General features: G+C 42.3%; 1 protein-coding gene across 1 annotated transcript; it reads right to left on the minus strand.

Moving 5' to 3' along the window:
* Window positions 1–3,916: 3,916 nt before the first annotated feature.
* Window positions 3,917–11,145, minus strand: LOC131803845 (uncharacterized). Its single transcript, XM_059125609.1, has 2 exons — window positions 10,483–11,145; window positions 3,917–5,656 (listed from the first exon to the last, which is right to left on the minus strand). Exon 2 carries the CDS (start codon window positions 5,628–5,630, stop codon window positions 4,686–4,688), a length of 945 nt encoding a protein of 314 aa, XP_058981592.1. The 5' UTR covers window positions 5,631–5,656; window positions 10,483–11,145; the 3' UTR covers window positions 3,917–4,685.
* Between the last annotated feature and the right edge of the window lie 5,613 nt (window positions 11,146–16,758).

Consider the following 16,758-nt stretch of genomic DNA (forward strand, 5'->3'; position numbering starts at 1 on the left):
AATTTCGCAAAAATCATCAAAATATCGAATGTCGGGATGTACCGTTATGTGGGTGCTCTACGAAGACGTGAACCTGCACAGACAATTTCCTGTCTTAGACTGTACTATCCATTACGAACTTCAAATGCAAAATTTCGGTGAATGAATTCGCTAAAATCATCAAAATACCGAATATCGGGAGGTACCGTTATATGGGGACTATACGAAGACGTGGATGGCTGCATGGCCACCAAAAGTCCTGCAGACATAACATACATTTGAATAAATTTTTTTCAATCTACTTCAATTTGTTCGGAAGCTAGAGTGAGTTCCACAGACGGGCGGACATCGCTAAGTCGACTTAGAATTTTATGCTGATCAAGAATATACAATTTGTGGGGTCTAAAATGTGTATTTTGAGGTGTTACAAACGAAATGACAAAACTTAATATACCCTCCATACTATGGTGGAGGGTATTAAACGTGGCGAAGATCCCGAAAATAGCTTATTTCATATGATGGTGATGATCATATTTTGTAAGGATGGTTTTTTCTCAAACTACCAAGATTTGGCGAAATTAGTATGCCTAAATTAGCATGAAAAAAAAAAAAAAATAAATAAATAAAATGGACTTGAATTCGGGTTGTACCCTTTTCCATTTTTTTTTACTAAATGTCTAATTAGCTGTACCCTCTATATTCGGTATTTCCCAATGAATTTTGCATTTTTAGTTGTCATTGGATGGATTATTGTCCTATGAAAGAGGTAGTTCCACGTTTTGAAATGAGTCCCATAACGCTTTGTCGGTCATTTTTATACCCTACACCACAAGGTGGTCAGGGTATTATGTATTTGTGCATTTGTTTATAACATGGAGAAGGAAACGAGGCCCATAGTTACTTTTGAGGATCTCCATAGAATCAATTTCTGAGTTGATTTATGCATGTCAGTCCGTCTGTCCATGTATTCTTGAGAACAAAATGCAGGTTGCATTTATTATCCGATTAAGATGAAATTTTGCACAAATCATTTGTTTGGCCCAAGGACGAACTCTATAGGGTTCGATTTTGCATTTTATTCCGATTTGCATTTTATTGTGCACCATACGTGTAATATCAGCCCGAATAGTATGGAATTTTGCACATACAACCAAATAAAGCCTGTAAATAAGTATGTCAAATTTGATCGAAATCGTTTCAGATATAGATATAGCTCCCGTAGGTTAGGTTAGGTTAGGTTGAAAAAGAGGGGCAAGTAAATGAAATTCTTTAACTGTTTTATATCATTTACCATGATCCGACTAAGGTCTGGTATAGTGTCGCTCCCTAAGAATTGGGCTCTGATATTAGCAAACGCTGGGCATATACAGAGAAAATGTTCCAAAGTTTCGTCGTCTTCCCTGCACGCCCTGCATATGCTGTTATCTGTGCAGCCTATCTTGTATAGATGAGCTTGTAGGCCCAGGTGCCCCGTAAGGATGCCTGTCGGTCTTTGTCAGACTGGCCATGGAGAGATCGTCAATCCCTATCACAAGGAGAGCGCCATCCTCCTTCTCCTCCCTGTGAAAGACTTCCCCTCTCTTCACGTCCAAAGTCTTATTTTGGTTACCAAAGATCTCGAGCATGCGTTCCGTCCCGAGTCTGCTGCCGTATCCCCTGACGTACACCGTCGTTTTAGTTAGGCGAGGGATCTCGCTCCACCTCACCAACTTAAGGCTGCCATTTTCCCAAGGGGGGGCGGCGATGTTAGCAGGAGCAGCGAGATTAAAGAACATTTTATTGTTCTTAATCCCACTGATAGGGATTGGATCTCCACCTTCCAAGATGTGATCCAGGATTTTGCTGTTGACCATTTCCTCTATCTCTTCTAAATGGTCTTCTGATAGGTTGCCTGAGACTTTGTTGGTGTCGATTAATGTGTATTGCATCTCGTCCCTGTTGTGTTTCCTGGCGACGAAGGAGGCTTCGTATCCGTTTCCCCAGCCCGTTTCCTCTTCTGATGAGCGAGGGATTTCTTATCAGAAACCCCAGGCTTGGCAGCCGATTTCACGGTCGGGCTCACCTTTACAGTGCTGGGGCTGCCCTTGTCACCCTCGGGCAAAGGATTCCTGTTACAGTCTCCTTTGTGGGTTCCTTGCCTTAAAATAACTGACGCATCCGTAGGTGGGAAGCTCTTATTCTTCTTCGCCGGCTTCGCATTAATCTGTTCCTCAGGGGACCCGACCCTCTTCCCTGTTTCCGACGGAGTGGGGGGAGTATTTTTAATTTTTTTTCGGAGCGTCCTTCGACTTTGCATTTTTGCTGTTCCGTTGCCTCTTGAGCTTTCGCCGCTGGGCCCCAGACAGCCTTTTAGCCTTAGTTGTGAGCTTCGCTAGGCCGTCGCTCACTTCTTCTATCGTTCCATGCGCCTCCTCCTCATTAGGGATTCGCAGAACGGTAGTATTGTTGCTGCTGTTGTCAGACTCAGAGTCTGAGGCGCTACCTGTCGTTGAAGGTTGGGTCGAGCGTACGCTTCCCCTGAGTTCCTCAGCCTCTTCGTCTATCTTGTTGCCCGAGTTCTGTGTGCTTGTAGCAGTACCTTCGACCGCAGATGCCAAGGCACCCACATCTACGGGAGAGTTCAGGGTGTGACTCGTGGCTGTATCACAAACACCGCCGGTACTGGGTTATTTAGGCCCTGTACCGTAACTTTTTCTTCTTTTTTAACTTCCTCCATGTTTGTTTTTTGTTTTAGGGGAACATCCCCGTAGTCAGTTTTTTGTCCGAGGGAAAAAAAATTCCTGGGACGGGTGATCGCACTGCTCCGCTCCAACCCATTTCGCCATATAGGCGCCCTGGTACGAGCAAAACAGTGCGATCATCCACCGCCCCTCTATCGGCCAGTGGGGACGCGCCTGGTAGGTGAACTGACAAACACCCGCTCCCATATATATTATATATATAATACAGCTCAGAAATATCTTTGCCAAATTTTATTGAGATCGGTTCAGATTTAGATGTAGCTCCCATATATATCTTTATATGATTTCAAATTAATTGTGCACCAAATGGGCAATACAAGTCCGAAATTAAAAGATACAAATGCTTCGGCATATTTAGTCCTTTGAACTTTAAATTATAATTATAATCATAGCCTGCATGATTGAATTCTCTCATTAAAACTTTTAATTGTTATGCGGAGCTCTACTAAATTAGCAAAGTGGTGTAGAGTATCATAAAGTCGGCCCCGCCCGACTTTAGGACTTTCTTTACTGGTTAACATTTAGCGAACAATTTTCATTTCTATTCTCTCTCTCTCTCTCTCTCTCTGTATAATTCCTCATGCATTTTGTAATATTAATATTATTCAATTTATTAATACTGTAACGTCTCAGATTCCTCCGTTTGCTGAGGTTAGCTCACGGTGGCCAGAGTTCGTCACAGAAATTTATTTCTGTCAGCGACGGGAGTAAGGAAAATACGACTCTTTATTAATATGGGATCACCCCGGTTTATTGTTCTTCAGTTCAATTTATTTACAACCGGGATTTACACAGAGTCCTTGGAGTGATCTCGAATATTCGTCCGGCTCCGAGATAAGTGGACTCCTAGCAGCATCCCCGGTTTCTTATCCCAGTGGCTTCGGCAACTCACTGGACTTGACCCAGGTGTTCTTGAGCGGCTTTGACAACTCGCTCTTCCCCTTCCTGGTGGCTTTACTAACTCACTCAGGTATATCGTTGTCCTGGGCTTCTTTCGCTTCGGCGGTCGCGTTTCCAAGATCTTTGGTTTCACTTTACTCACCTGAAGTTGCAAAAATAGGCTGCTTCGTTGATCTAGACTCCTGTTGGCCTAGTGACTCTCAATCGACTGTCCCCCCTGCAACTTTCTACTTTCCTTTTATAATCCGGTGTCAACAACTTGCCGACGTCCTTTAACTGCATACGCAGGCGCATTGTTGCTAGTTGTTTACAAGTTAGCCGCGCAATGCAGTCCCTACGACGTGCATTTTGTTGCTAGTTGTTTACATGTTAGCAACGCATTGCAGTCCCTGCAACGTGCGTTTTGTTGCTAGATGTTTACGCATCACAGTTCCAGAGACTTGCGTATTGTTGCTGGTTGTTTTCGAGCCAGTAACGCATTACCGATCCAACGACGTGCGTTTTGTTGGTAGTTGTTACAAACAAGCAGCGCATTGCAGTCCCTGTAACGTGCGTTTTGTTGCTACTTGTTTACGATTTAGCCACGACGTACGTTTTGTTGCTACTTGATTTGAAGTTAGTATCGACGTGCGTTTTGTTGCTACTTGTTTACAAGTTAGGATCGACGTGCGTTTTGTTGCTACTTGTTTACAAGTTATCATCGACGTGCGTTTTGTTGCTACTTGTTTACGATTTAGCAACGACGTACGCTTTGTTGCTACTTGTTTTCTTAAGTTAGGATCGACGTGCGTTTTGTTGCTACTTGTTTTTCTTATGTTAGGATCGACGTGCGTTTTGTTGCTACTTGTTTTTCCCCCGATAAGCGGTCAGTGGCAACAATCGAAAATAAAGGGAAATATAAGTTTTCTTCCAATTAATCCATAATTGCCATATATTTACTAAAAAAAGGATTCATAAAATATAAATAATTTCCGCTAATTACCGGAACTAGACACGTTTGTGTGACCGGAAACGAGCCTGCGACTTCCGCCATCACACTTCTCCCTCTCCTCGGGTTAATCGAAATCAACGGCTTTTGACGAAAACCTTCCCTTGTCTGTTAATCAGCAGTCTATAGGAGCGTCCACAGACTTCCACGATACGTTTGTACTGTTTACGAGGTACCCGTAACGCCATGCCCATCCGAATGTGTCTCTGCAGTCCCACCTGAACCTCACTGGAAAATTCCTCTCGGCATGAAAACCGGCACCATGAGTTTCTGCCGTCGGGAACCACTACCACGCTACGCATTCTTCTCGGGTCCCCATCGCTACTAGAACCGCTTTCTTCCGCTTCAGACTCTGTCCAATCAGCATACCTTGGTGACGTGCTAAGCTCGGCCTGGTACCCATTGTCCGTACCTTCCCTGACCTCGAGGTCGGAAACTATTTCGTTTCCCTGGGAATTATCCTCTGCTGACGAAGCTTCAGATTGTGAAACGATGCTAGTCGGTATCACTTCTGGGAGGGATTCTTCCTCAAGGGTGATTATTGAAGATCCCGGGGACATTATAGGTGCTGGCAAGGATTCATGCGACGTTACACTTGACAGGGAGTCCTCGTCGAGGATGATAATCGACGATCCCGGCGACATAATCTGCGGTGGCGTAGGGGAATTTGCGGACCCATGTCTCGGCCTGGGGGGTGTGGGCTGGTCATCGGTATTTGGGGCGAATGACCCGTTGACTGGAGGCCACATAAAACCTGGGTTTGCCGCGTTCTCTTCATCCGAAATCTCGATTATATCGAGCGAACTTGGCCGCCGCTGCACTCTAAAGGGACGAACAATAGCCACTGGTCGCGGTACGTCCCCTATGGTCGTTCTTCCCAGCCGGACTGGGTTGGGCTGCGTAACTCCTGGTACACCCTGGCAAATACGTTTGCTGGACGTTGGTGTAACCTCATCTTCCTGGTTCTGCCACTGTTGTTTGTAATAGGCTTTGGTCTTTAGTACAGGCGATCGGTTTGCCATGTTGCCGTCGAGACTCTTTTTTACACCTGAAGAAGAAACAACAGAAAATTTATTAGTGGCCGCCTCCAATACTGGTGCGTTAACGCGTCCAGAAGAGGAAGTCTCTGCCGAAGCGAAAGGTTTCAGTTCACTTAGGTGTGCCCTGCGCACATCGTTTCGTTGTAGACCGCGAACGTTTACAATCACGGGGGAAGTGTAGCTCATCACTTCATAGGGTCCATCATATTTTGGGGCCAACTTTGCTGCAAAGCTTTCAATCGCCTTTGACAAGGGGTGTTGTCGTACCCATACCCAGTCGCCCACAGCGGGTTTCCATTGCCGCCGTCTCAGGTTGTAATATCTCCTCTGCTGTTCTCCGGCTTGACCTATTCGTTGACGAACCATTTTAAAAACGTCGCGGAGTTCTTCCGCTCTTTCCTCAGAGCTTTTCATAGTTGTACCAGTACCATTCGTTACTTCATCGTAGAGAGTGTTTGGTAACCGCGGTTCCCGACATTGTATTATATAGGCAGGACTATGCCCCGTGGTTTCGGATATACACGAATTCATGGCCAAGTTTATCTCTGGAAGAAATTCATCCCATTTATTATGCTGATTCTGACAGACCTGTGCCAGCATCGTCTTAAGAGTCCGGTTCGCCCTCTCCGTTGGGTTCTCCTGTGGACAGTAAGGTGCGGTGAACTGCTGTCGAACTCCAATTTCTCTAAGGTATCTTCCTAATTCGCGACCCGTAAATTGACTACCATTATCCGAGAGAAACACTTTGGGAGTACCGAACCTAGACAAAATCCGCTCTCTAAATGCCTTGATCACGGCACCTGTGGTGGCTTTACGCAACGCCACCAGTTCCACCCATTTTGAAAAACGATCAATAAATACGAGAAGTATCGTGTTGCCATGTTTTGTCCTGGGTAAAGGTCCGACGAAGTCTGCACAAACCATGGACCACGGTTCCTCGGGGATTGTTAGTAACATCTCTCCAGCTGGTGCCAACTGACTAGGCTTGTACTGTTGACAAGAAATGCAACTTCTCACATACCTAGCAATATCCCTCATCATTCCGGGCCAATAGTATCGCTCAGAAACTCGTCTCGCCGTCTTTCTTATCCCAAGGTGGCCTGCGGCTGGCTGGTCATGGTTTTCGCTAAGTACGCGGTTCCGAAGATTGGTGGGTACACACAGCTTCCAAGTATAATTTTCTCCATCACTCGAGTGTCTTGGTATATGGCGGTAGAGCTGGTCCCCAACGACAGCATAATCGGGGAATTTCTTGGGATCCTTGTTGATCTCCTCCAGTTTTAAGCGAATCCAGGGACACACATCCAATGTTTCAGCTACCGCCCTTTGCAACGATTCTACTGGCTGCCTAGACAGGGCGTCGGCGACTACATTTAGACCTCCTTTCCTGTATCGTATAGTGTAGCGATACTGCTGGAGCTCTAGTGCCCATCTCGCCAATCGGCCGGTGGGGTTTTCGATCGAATTCAGCCACTTCAGCGCCAAGTGGTCCGTTAAAACTTGGAACTCGTATCCTTCCAGGTATGGCCGCATCTTTCTGATGCCCCACACAATTGCCAGACACTCCTTTTCAGTTGCGGAATAATTCCTCTCCGCTCCATTCAGAGATCGGCTCGCGTATGCAATGACCCGTTCACCGTCAACAAATTCTTGGGTCAACACTGCCCCAAGACCAACATCACTGGCGTCGGTCTGCAACAGGAACGTTCGACCGAAATCTGGGCATGCCAATACTGGAGCTTGAGTCAACCTAGCTTTGAGTAGTTCGAACACAGTGTGCTGTTCTTCCGTCCATCGCCAGTGTTTACCCTTTTTAAGAGGGATGTCAATGGTTGAGTAAGTGTCGCGAACTCGGGCACAAAACGGCGGTACCAGGACGCCACGCCTATAAATCGTCTCAGCTCTTTGGGGTTCTGCGGCTGTTTCATTTCCATGATCGCGGCAACCTTGTCTGGATCAGTTCGGATGCCGTGCTCGGAGACAATGTGACCCAAGTATCTCGTCTCTTTCTGGAAAAACTGGCACTTGTCAGGGTTAATGCGAAGGTTGGCGGCTCGTAGTCTTCGGAACACCTCCAACAGATTGGCCAAGTGCTCGTCTAGATTTCTTCCGATCACAATTATGTCATCCAGGTATGCAAACGCAAAAGGCTCCAAGTCTGGTCCTATTACGCGATCTAAAGCCCGCTGGAAGGTCGCAGGAGCTGAATGCAGACCAAACGGCATTACCCGCCATTGAAATAATCCTCTTCCTGCAACCGTAAATGCAGTGTACTTCTTGCTGTCCTCCTCCAAAGGAATCTGCCAGTATCCATCCTTAAGGTCAATACTACTGGTGTAGTTTGCCTCTCGAAGTCGGTCCAAAATCGACTGGATTCGAGGTAGGGGATAGGCGTCGGGGTCGGATTTGGCATTAAGGTGACGAAAATCCATACAGAGTCTCCAAGCTCCGTTTTTCTTTCGCGCAAGAGTAATTGGAGAACTGTAAGGACTATGTGATGGTTCAATAAATCCGTTCGCCAATAACTCACTGATTTTGGCATCGATCACTTCTTGCATAGCCGGGTTACGGGCCGCATAACGTAATTTAAATGGACGATCGTCTGTCATGACTATACGGTGCGTTGCGGCCGTAGACGGTCCATGAATATCTCTGAATTTCTGTAGTTCCTGGTCTAAGAAGCTCTGGATCCGTTTTTGCTCCTCTATGGTCGGGGGCTTTGCCGGCACCGAAGCCTCTAGGACGTTCTGGCCGTCCAACGTCCTCTGACACCGTTGATCGGGCATTCCGCAATTACACGAAATGCTGGTGTTCAAATGCTGCTTTGACTCTGATGCTTCTCTAGTCGTTGTAAAAACGCAGGATAGCCCAGCTATCGTCAGGCGAGCCCCGATCTTTGCCAGAAGATCAAGCCCGATGATTAGGTCTTCCGTGGCATCTGGCATGATCAAGAGACGAGCGGGCACAAGTTGACAGCCTAATTCAATAGTTGTTTCGACAGCATGTTCCACATTTCGTTGGGATCCATCTGCCAAAGTCACCAGAGAAGAGCAAGGTATACGTTCGACTCTAAGTACCGCTGCAAGATATTCCTTAATGAACGACGTGGTGGCTCCTGTATCTACCGTTGCAGCGATTTTTCGTCCAGCGATCCCAACGGTGGCCACCAACCTGTTGGGTTCCATGTGGAGTGTCGTGTCTAATTGAGGGGCTCCTTTTCGAACTGCGGACCCGTCTCCCCTCTTTCCTGGCGAGTCCGGTGACCATTTCCCGCTGCTCGTTTCCGACAGCACTCTATGGAACGGATTCCTCTTCGTCCGCACTCCCAGCAGAATAAAATTCCTTCATTTCGACAGCCTGCGGCGAAATGACCGTCTTGTCCGCATCTCCGACACGCCGTTCGTGGATTGATCGGGGACTGGCGGGGTATGTTTGGTGGGCTGTCAGCGGGATCTAAACGCCGGTGTTGTTCCTTGGATGGTGTCATTAACGGTGGTAGACTCTCCAAGTCTTCGGCCATCGATATCAGTTCGTGCAGGCTCTGGAAGTCACACCGCCGGATGTACCACAGGTATTCTGGCAGCGCGTTCTTGAAAATCCGCTCCAACTTTTGCTCCTCGGAGTAGTTGCTGTGTCTCATCATGTTCTGCATTCCGAGCGAGTAATCGCGAAATTTCTCCCTTGGACGCTGGCGCCGTTTCCGAATGTCGTCTTCCAAGCGCTCGAAATAGCGAGTTGGCAGGAAGAACCTCTGGAAATCCTCTCGAAAGTCTGCCCATGTCTGCCATTGACGGTTATTGTTTCTGAACCATACCAGTGCCTTACCCTTCACTATTTCTGGCATCATCTTGGGTAGAATATCAATATGTAGCGCGTACATTCCAGCTAACTCCTCAGCTCTTTCAAGAAATTCTAATGGGTCCTGCTCACCATCAAATCCCAAGTTCCACTTTCGCACTTGATCCGCCACCGCCCGGAAATCGATGCTGGTAGGAGCTCTGATTCGGCCAACCGGGGACGTTGGTCGTGTTGGGCTGTTACCCGGAACCGGAACTGTAACTCCACTGGGGCTCGTAATAGCCAAGCTTGGAGTTCTTTTCGGGGAAAGGCTGGCCTTGCTGTCTTTACTGGACGTATGTTGATCATGGTAGTCCTGGTACCGAAGTAACTTTTCCAACTCCTCTGGTTCATGTTCCTCCCCCAAAAATTTGCCGAATCTCCTTCGAAGCTCGTCTACCGTTCCATTTACGTCGAGGCCAAATTCGGTGAGGTAGTTCCCCAGCTCTTCTTTACGTAGGCTGTAAGCCCAGGTGGTCCGCAGCGTTGTTGACATACCTGTATGCCGATGGTGACCCCCTTTCTTGTTGGTACTGATTTTTTTCCCTTACTCAGGTCCCTGCTCGGGCGCCACTGTAACGTCTCAGATTCCTCCGTTTGCTGAGGTTAGCTCACGGTGGCCAGAGTTCGTCACAGAAATTTATTTCTGTCAGCGACGGGAGTAAGGAAAATACGACTCTTTATTAATATGGGATCACCCCGGTTTATTGTTCTTCAGTTCAATTTATTTACAACCGGGATTTTACACAGAGTCCTTGGAGTGATCTCGAATATTCGTCCGGCTCCGAGATAAGTGGACTCCTAGCAGCATCCCCGGTTTCTTATCCCAGTGGCTTCGGCAACTCACTGGACTTGACCCAGGTGTTCTTGAGCGGCTTTGACAACTCGCTCTTCCCCTTCCTGGTGGCTTTACTAACTCACTCAGGTATATCGTTGTCCTGGGCTTCTTTCGCTTCGGCGGTCGCGTTTCCAAGATCTTTGGTTTCACTTTACTCACCTGAAGTTGCAAAAATAGGCTGCTTCGTTGATCTAGACTCCTGTTGGCCTAGTGACTCTCAATCGACTGTCCCCCCTGCAACTTTCTACTTTCCTTTTATAATCCGGTGTCAACAACTTGCCGACGTCCTTTAACTGCATACGCAGGCGCATTGTTGCTAGTTGTTTACAAGTTAGCCGCGCAATGCAGTCCCTACGACGTGCATTTTGTTGCTAGTTGTTTACATGTTAGCAACGCATTGCAGTCCCTGCAACGTGCGTTTTGTTGCTAGATGTTTACGCATCACAGTTCCAGAGACTTGCGTATTGTTGCTGGTTGTTTTCGAGCCAGTAACGCATTACCGATCCAACGACGTGCGTTTTGTTGGTAGTTGTTACAAACAAGCAGCGCATTGCAGTCCCTGTAACGTGCGTTTTGTTGCTACTTGTTTACGATTTAGCCACGACGTACGTTTTGTTGCTACTTGATTTGAAGTTAGTATCGACGTGCGTTTTGTTGCTACTTGTTTACAAGTTAGGATCGACGTGCGTTTTGTTGCTACTTGTTTACAAGTTATCATCGACGTGCGTTTTGTTGCTACTTGTTTACGATTTAGCAACGACGTACGCTTTGTTGCTACTTGTTTTCTTAAGTTAGGATCGACGTGCGTTTTGTTGCTACTTGTTTTTCTTATGTTAGGATCGACGTGCGTTTTATTGCTACTTGTTTTTCCCCCGATAAGCGGTCAGTGGCAACAATCGAAAATAAAGGGAAATATAAGTTTTCTTCCAATTAATCCATAATTGCCATATATTTACTAAAAAAAGGATTCATAAAATATAAATAATTTCCGCTAATTACCGGAACTAGACACGTTTGTGTGACCGGAAACGAGCCTGCGACTTCCGCCATCACAATACATGAATACAAAAAAAAAAAAAAAAAATAATTACTAAATATGTCACTATTATTCTGAGGTTAATAAAATTAATTTAAAATTTTTTTTTCGTTTAACATTTCCGTTTGACACTTGGCATAACGGTAAGCGATTAATTAATAACCCACGCACTTACTCAGCATTGAACCACCAACAACATCAATGACTAAAGAATGATTAAAATTATTGAACTGTCAAATCCAATGTCACAAGCATAATATTGTTAATTTTATGTTATGCCTTTCTGATAAAATTCCCAGCAAATTAAACGGAAGAAATTATAATTCAACAAAAAAGGAACGGCTATATATGCTGTATAGAAGTCTTTTTAAAATTGTATGTTCCATTACGAACGCCTGACCTTGGGGTATTTTCCGGTACCGACAAGATAATTAAGTTATTTATATCTATATATGAAAGAAAGTTGTGTTAGTTACTACGCTTATATAACGCTAGTGTGATTTCAACGATTCAGACGAATTCGGAATTGTCTCTTGGCAGAAAAAGATGAAATCTAAAAAAATGCGTAAAAGTGTAAAAATGAAAATTTTACTTTTGTTACTCGGGGCAAAGTCATTAAAATTCCAAAAAGTGCAAGAACTTACACTGCAAATATAGAAAAATATAAAATAGGCTCTAAAGAATAGGCTCCAAAGAGCTAAAGAGTTGGTTCGCTTCGCCGAAAGTGGTGAACTGCCGAATTTAGTTTTCTACGATGGGAAAACATTCGTTGTCCAGCAGTTTGTAAACAAACAAAATTATCGTGTTTACTTGCCAAAGAGGTCAGCTGAAAATGTGCACCTTCGGTTGGTAACCAGAACTCAAGCGCCGGCCATGGTGATGGTGTGGGCCTCCATAACAGCCGATAGTCGTATTAATCAACCGTAGCATCAGAATCAATGTCGAATATTGTCGCGAAAATATTCTGTAGGGTGTACTAAAGCCTTGGTCATTCCAATAGAACTCATCAACATCGCACTCAGCACGCGCCAGCCAAGAATGTTTACAACATGAGGTTCCTCGCTTCATTTCCAGCGCACAATGGCCACCAAAATCTCCGGATACCAATCCGTTGGACAATTGTGCCTGGAGAATTTTGGAAAGCAAGGTTGGCACTAAAAAATTAAAAAGTGTCGATCACCTCAAGCAAGCGCTTCGCCGGGAATGGGCCAAAATACCGCGAATGGGCCAAAATACCGCAGAGCAACATTCGGGCAGCGTGTGACGCTTTCATTGGCCGTTTGAACGCCATAATTCATGGCAAAGGTGACCAATTCAAACAAATCTAAACTTATTCTAAAATTTGATACTATTTCCGACATTCTTTGCTTTCATTTAATAAAATTAAAAAAAGGTAAAAATTATGGCGTTTGACTTTGTTCCAGTTTTTTTTTTGGCCTCTTTTTAATTGACAATATCGTTAAATTTTACATGTCTCTTTGTTTATAGTTGTCACTCTTATTTGTCTTTCGGAGTTTAGCACGTTCAGTTCGGAGTTCAACTAGTTCAGAAACTAGACAAAACCCAACCATAAATGAATAATGAACTATTATTAATAAACACAAAACAGAATAATATAAAAACAGTCTGACTAATAAACCTGTAAGGAAAATTCAAAAGTCGGACGGGGCCGACCATGTAAATTTGGGAGAGCTCCCGTAACAAAATAATTTATTTGAAGAGCATATCACCTATTATTATTTGTCTATAGTTGTTATAGTTTTGTTTCAGAGGGAACTAATATATCGGAGGCATATCCAATTCTGAATCGATTTTCACTAAATCTGACGGAGACATTTTAATCTTTTATGCCAAATAACATTTCTATAGAGTGCATGATATTACTTCGAGAAGGATTATATTGAAAATATATCGGAGCCGAGTTGCTGCACCGGAATTCACTCCATTTAAACTGGTATTAGCCATTATTCACACAATAAACTGAGATCGGATTAAGGCATATATGGGAGCTTTATCCAAATCTTAGCCGTTCTCGATAAAATTTGACAAAGGTATGTCTGTGCCCTATAAGATATCTGGTACCAAATATCATTGTTGTCGAATGCATATTTTGAATGTGAAGGACTTTAAACCCCAATATCAGAACCGATTTTCTCCGTATTTGTTGTACTTGCTTCTAGACTAAATTCGGTTGGATGTACCAAAATTCAGTACTATTTGACAGCTATGGGAGCTATATTATAGGGATCGTCCTTGGGCCAAACAAATATTGTTTGCACAATGTTATCTCAATCGGATAATAAATGCGACCTGTTTTTTGTTCACAAGAATACATGGACGGACGGACTGACATGCATAAATCCACATAATACCCTTATCACTGTGGGGTATAAAAATATAGTAGATGTTCGCCCCAAACTAAACTGATATTTAGCATGAAAACCGACATAGAAGAACGTTTTGTTTTCAATGGCAAGTGAATATTTGTTGCTGACAAAAAAACTAAAACATATTGCAATTGTTTACAAATGTTTAACAATATTTTCTAAATTTTGTAAAAACTACATTTAAGTTCAAAGGACTAAATATGCCGAAGCATTTTTTAAATTCGGATATGTGTTGCCCATTTGGTGCACAATTAATTTGAAATCGGATCAATATATATATATATATATATATATATATATATATATATATATATATATATATATATATATATATATATATATATATATATATATATCTATATATATAAATGAAAGTTGTGTTAGTTACTGCGCTTATAACTCCAGAACCGCTGATCTGATTTTAACGATTCATACAAATTCGGAATTGTGTCCTTTCCGAAAAGGATAATATCCAAAAAAATCGCGTAAAAATGTAATATATTAACATTTTCATTTTGACTTTTGAAATGTACAATAGTAATGTTTTATTTTGCATGATTTTTTCCATTTTGACTTACTTTTTTCTAATGTACATTTGTAGTGTTTTTTATATTTTATTTTCGAATTCGAATATTAATACCAATTTATTTAATTGACTTGATTTGTTGAGAACTGAAATTGATGACTGGTTACATGGAAGTGTAGTACCGAATTATGTAGTGGCGAAACAGAATAGATGATATCGAAATAATTTAAAGCGGTCACACCAAAGTTAAAATATAATTACTATTTCAAAATCGTTAAAAAAACACGAAAAAAGAGATCTCATTGCAACAATTCCCAAAACGGGAAAATATCGAAAAAAGTTTCCAATGGAATAGAATTTTAAAATAAAAGTACATTCTATTGACAAACTTTGTAAGAATCTTTAAACAGTTGCTGTAAAAAATCAGCGAACAAGTTGAAGATTTTTCAATTTGTTATTCTTCTTTTGTCAATTTTTTTTCAATTTGTAATATCATATTGAATTCATTGGTTTTTTTTTAACAAAATAAAGAGTAATTTTTCACTATATACAATTTTTCACCAAAAAAAATGAAATAGGTGCGAAATACGGTAATGATGGTAACTGACATCTACCTTTCAACTCCAGGGCCTACATCGTGCTTCAGCTGGAAGATGCGAAATGCAAAAATTTTTGGGAGTACAATCAGTAAAATACCAAATATAAAGGGTGCAAAATAGTAGAGCGAATGGGACTTTTAGTAAGAAAAGGATTTCTATCTGAATTCTTCCTGAATATTTAAGATACCTTAAATCGCTTTTGCAGGTCATGATATCGATAATAAATAACCATCGTATGATTTAAGCCATTTTTGGAGTCTTCGCCACTTTCTTCTATTTTTGGCTCTTATTTGGCATCTTTGTTTCTGAGGGGGTAGAGAATCTCTTCGCATAAAATGTTCGGAGTAGGGCCCATATTGGTCTTGACCACTAAAAAATTGTATTTATGCTACCCTGGGGTAAGGAACCATCGTACAGATAATTGCCACATAGAAATTTATTCATGTAAAGTCCCCACATTGGAGTATCCCCAAGTCCACTTTCACATCTAATGTGTGGTCAGAAAAGAAAACATTGTATTCTATTGAATTTGAAACCCCCAAGAGCATATTGGTTGGGAACGTAGATTTGGGAAATACATCTATATGAAATAAATTGTGAAAACATGAACAAATTACAAAATATAAGAAAGTAGCACGGGACTATGATGAAAAATATGGACTTTATGGGGTCTCCAATTTACAATTTAAATGACAAATAAAATTAGCTCCCATATTACGGTACTGGGTGCAAAATAGTAATTATAATTGACTATTCTGAAATCAGTCTGACCTTAATTATGAGGTGGATAAAACTATTTTTACTTATTTAAATCACGTGATTTTTTTTTCAGTATGACATGCTATGTTGTTCTGCTATATTTTCGATTTGGCCTCCATTTGTCATCTTGGATTATAAGGGGTGAAGAAAGTTTTCAATGTAGGTCGATGTTTCGCATTTTACCATATTTCAAAGCATTTGGCTAAAAATGTGTATTTGGGGGTGAAAATCTTACACAAAAATTTCAACATATCTACAAATTTTAGAATTTTCTCCATGTAATAGAACCCCCTTAAGTCCACCTTTTGGCGGACAAACAAACCGACATGGTTAGGGGGACTTATGAGGACTCTAAGGCACAATCTGAGGTGCTAATGGTTTTAAAAAAGTAATTAACTTTGGCTATTCTTAAATCAATTAGCCCTCAATTATGAGGTGTACAAAGTACAGTAATTTCCATTTGACTAAAAATTAAAAACTAATCGACCAGTACGTGAACATTTATAACATTCATATTTTTGAATAATTATGCTTTGACAAATATGCATAATAGACAAAAACTACGGGCCGGCAACGCGGACCGGGCCAGCTAGTTACAAATATAAGAAAGTAGCACGGGACCGAATATTTGTTGAATCGTCATTGAATTATACTATGATGAAAAATATGGACTTTATGGGGTCTCCAATTTGCAATTTAAATGACAAATAAAATTAGTTCCCATATTACGTTAATGGGTGTAAAATAGTAATTATATTTGACTATTCTGAAATCAGTCTGACCTCAATTATGAGGTGGATAAAACTATTTTTACTTATTTAAATCACGTGATTTTTTCAGATTGACATGCTATGTTGTTCTGCTATATTTTCGATTTGGCCTCTATTTGTCATCTTGGATTATAAGGGGTGAAGAAAGTTTGGGGGTGAAATCTTACACAAAAATTTCAACATATCTACAAATTTTAGAATTTTCTCCATGTAATAGTACCCCCTCAAGTCCACCTTTTGGCGGACAAACAGACCGACTTATGAGGACTCTAATACACAATCTGAGGTGCTAATGGTTTTAAAAAAGTAATTAACTTTGGCTATTCTTAAATCAATTAGCCCTCAATTATGAGGTGTA

Source organism: Musca domestica, unplaced genomic scaffold (assembly GCF_030504385.1).
Source record: "Musca domestica strain aabys unplaced genomic scaffold, Musca_domestica.polishedcontigs.V.1.1 10, whole genome shotgun sequence".
Taxonomy (NCBI): Eukaryota; Metazoa; Arthropoda; class Insecta; order Diptera; family Muscidae; genus Musca; species Musca domestica.

Bases quoted from the DNA above. Each gene is read 5' to 3' on its own strand.
- LOC131803845 (XM_059125609.1), bottom strand. From the start codon at position 5,630: ATGGCAAACCGATCGCCTGTACTAAAGACCAAAGCCTATTACAAACAA.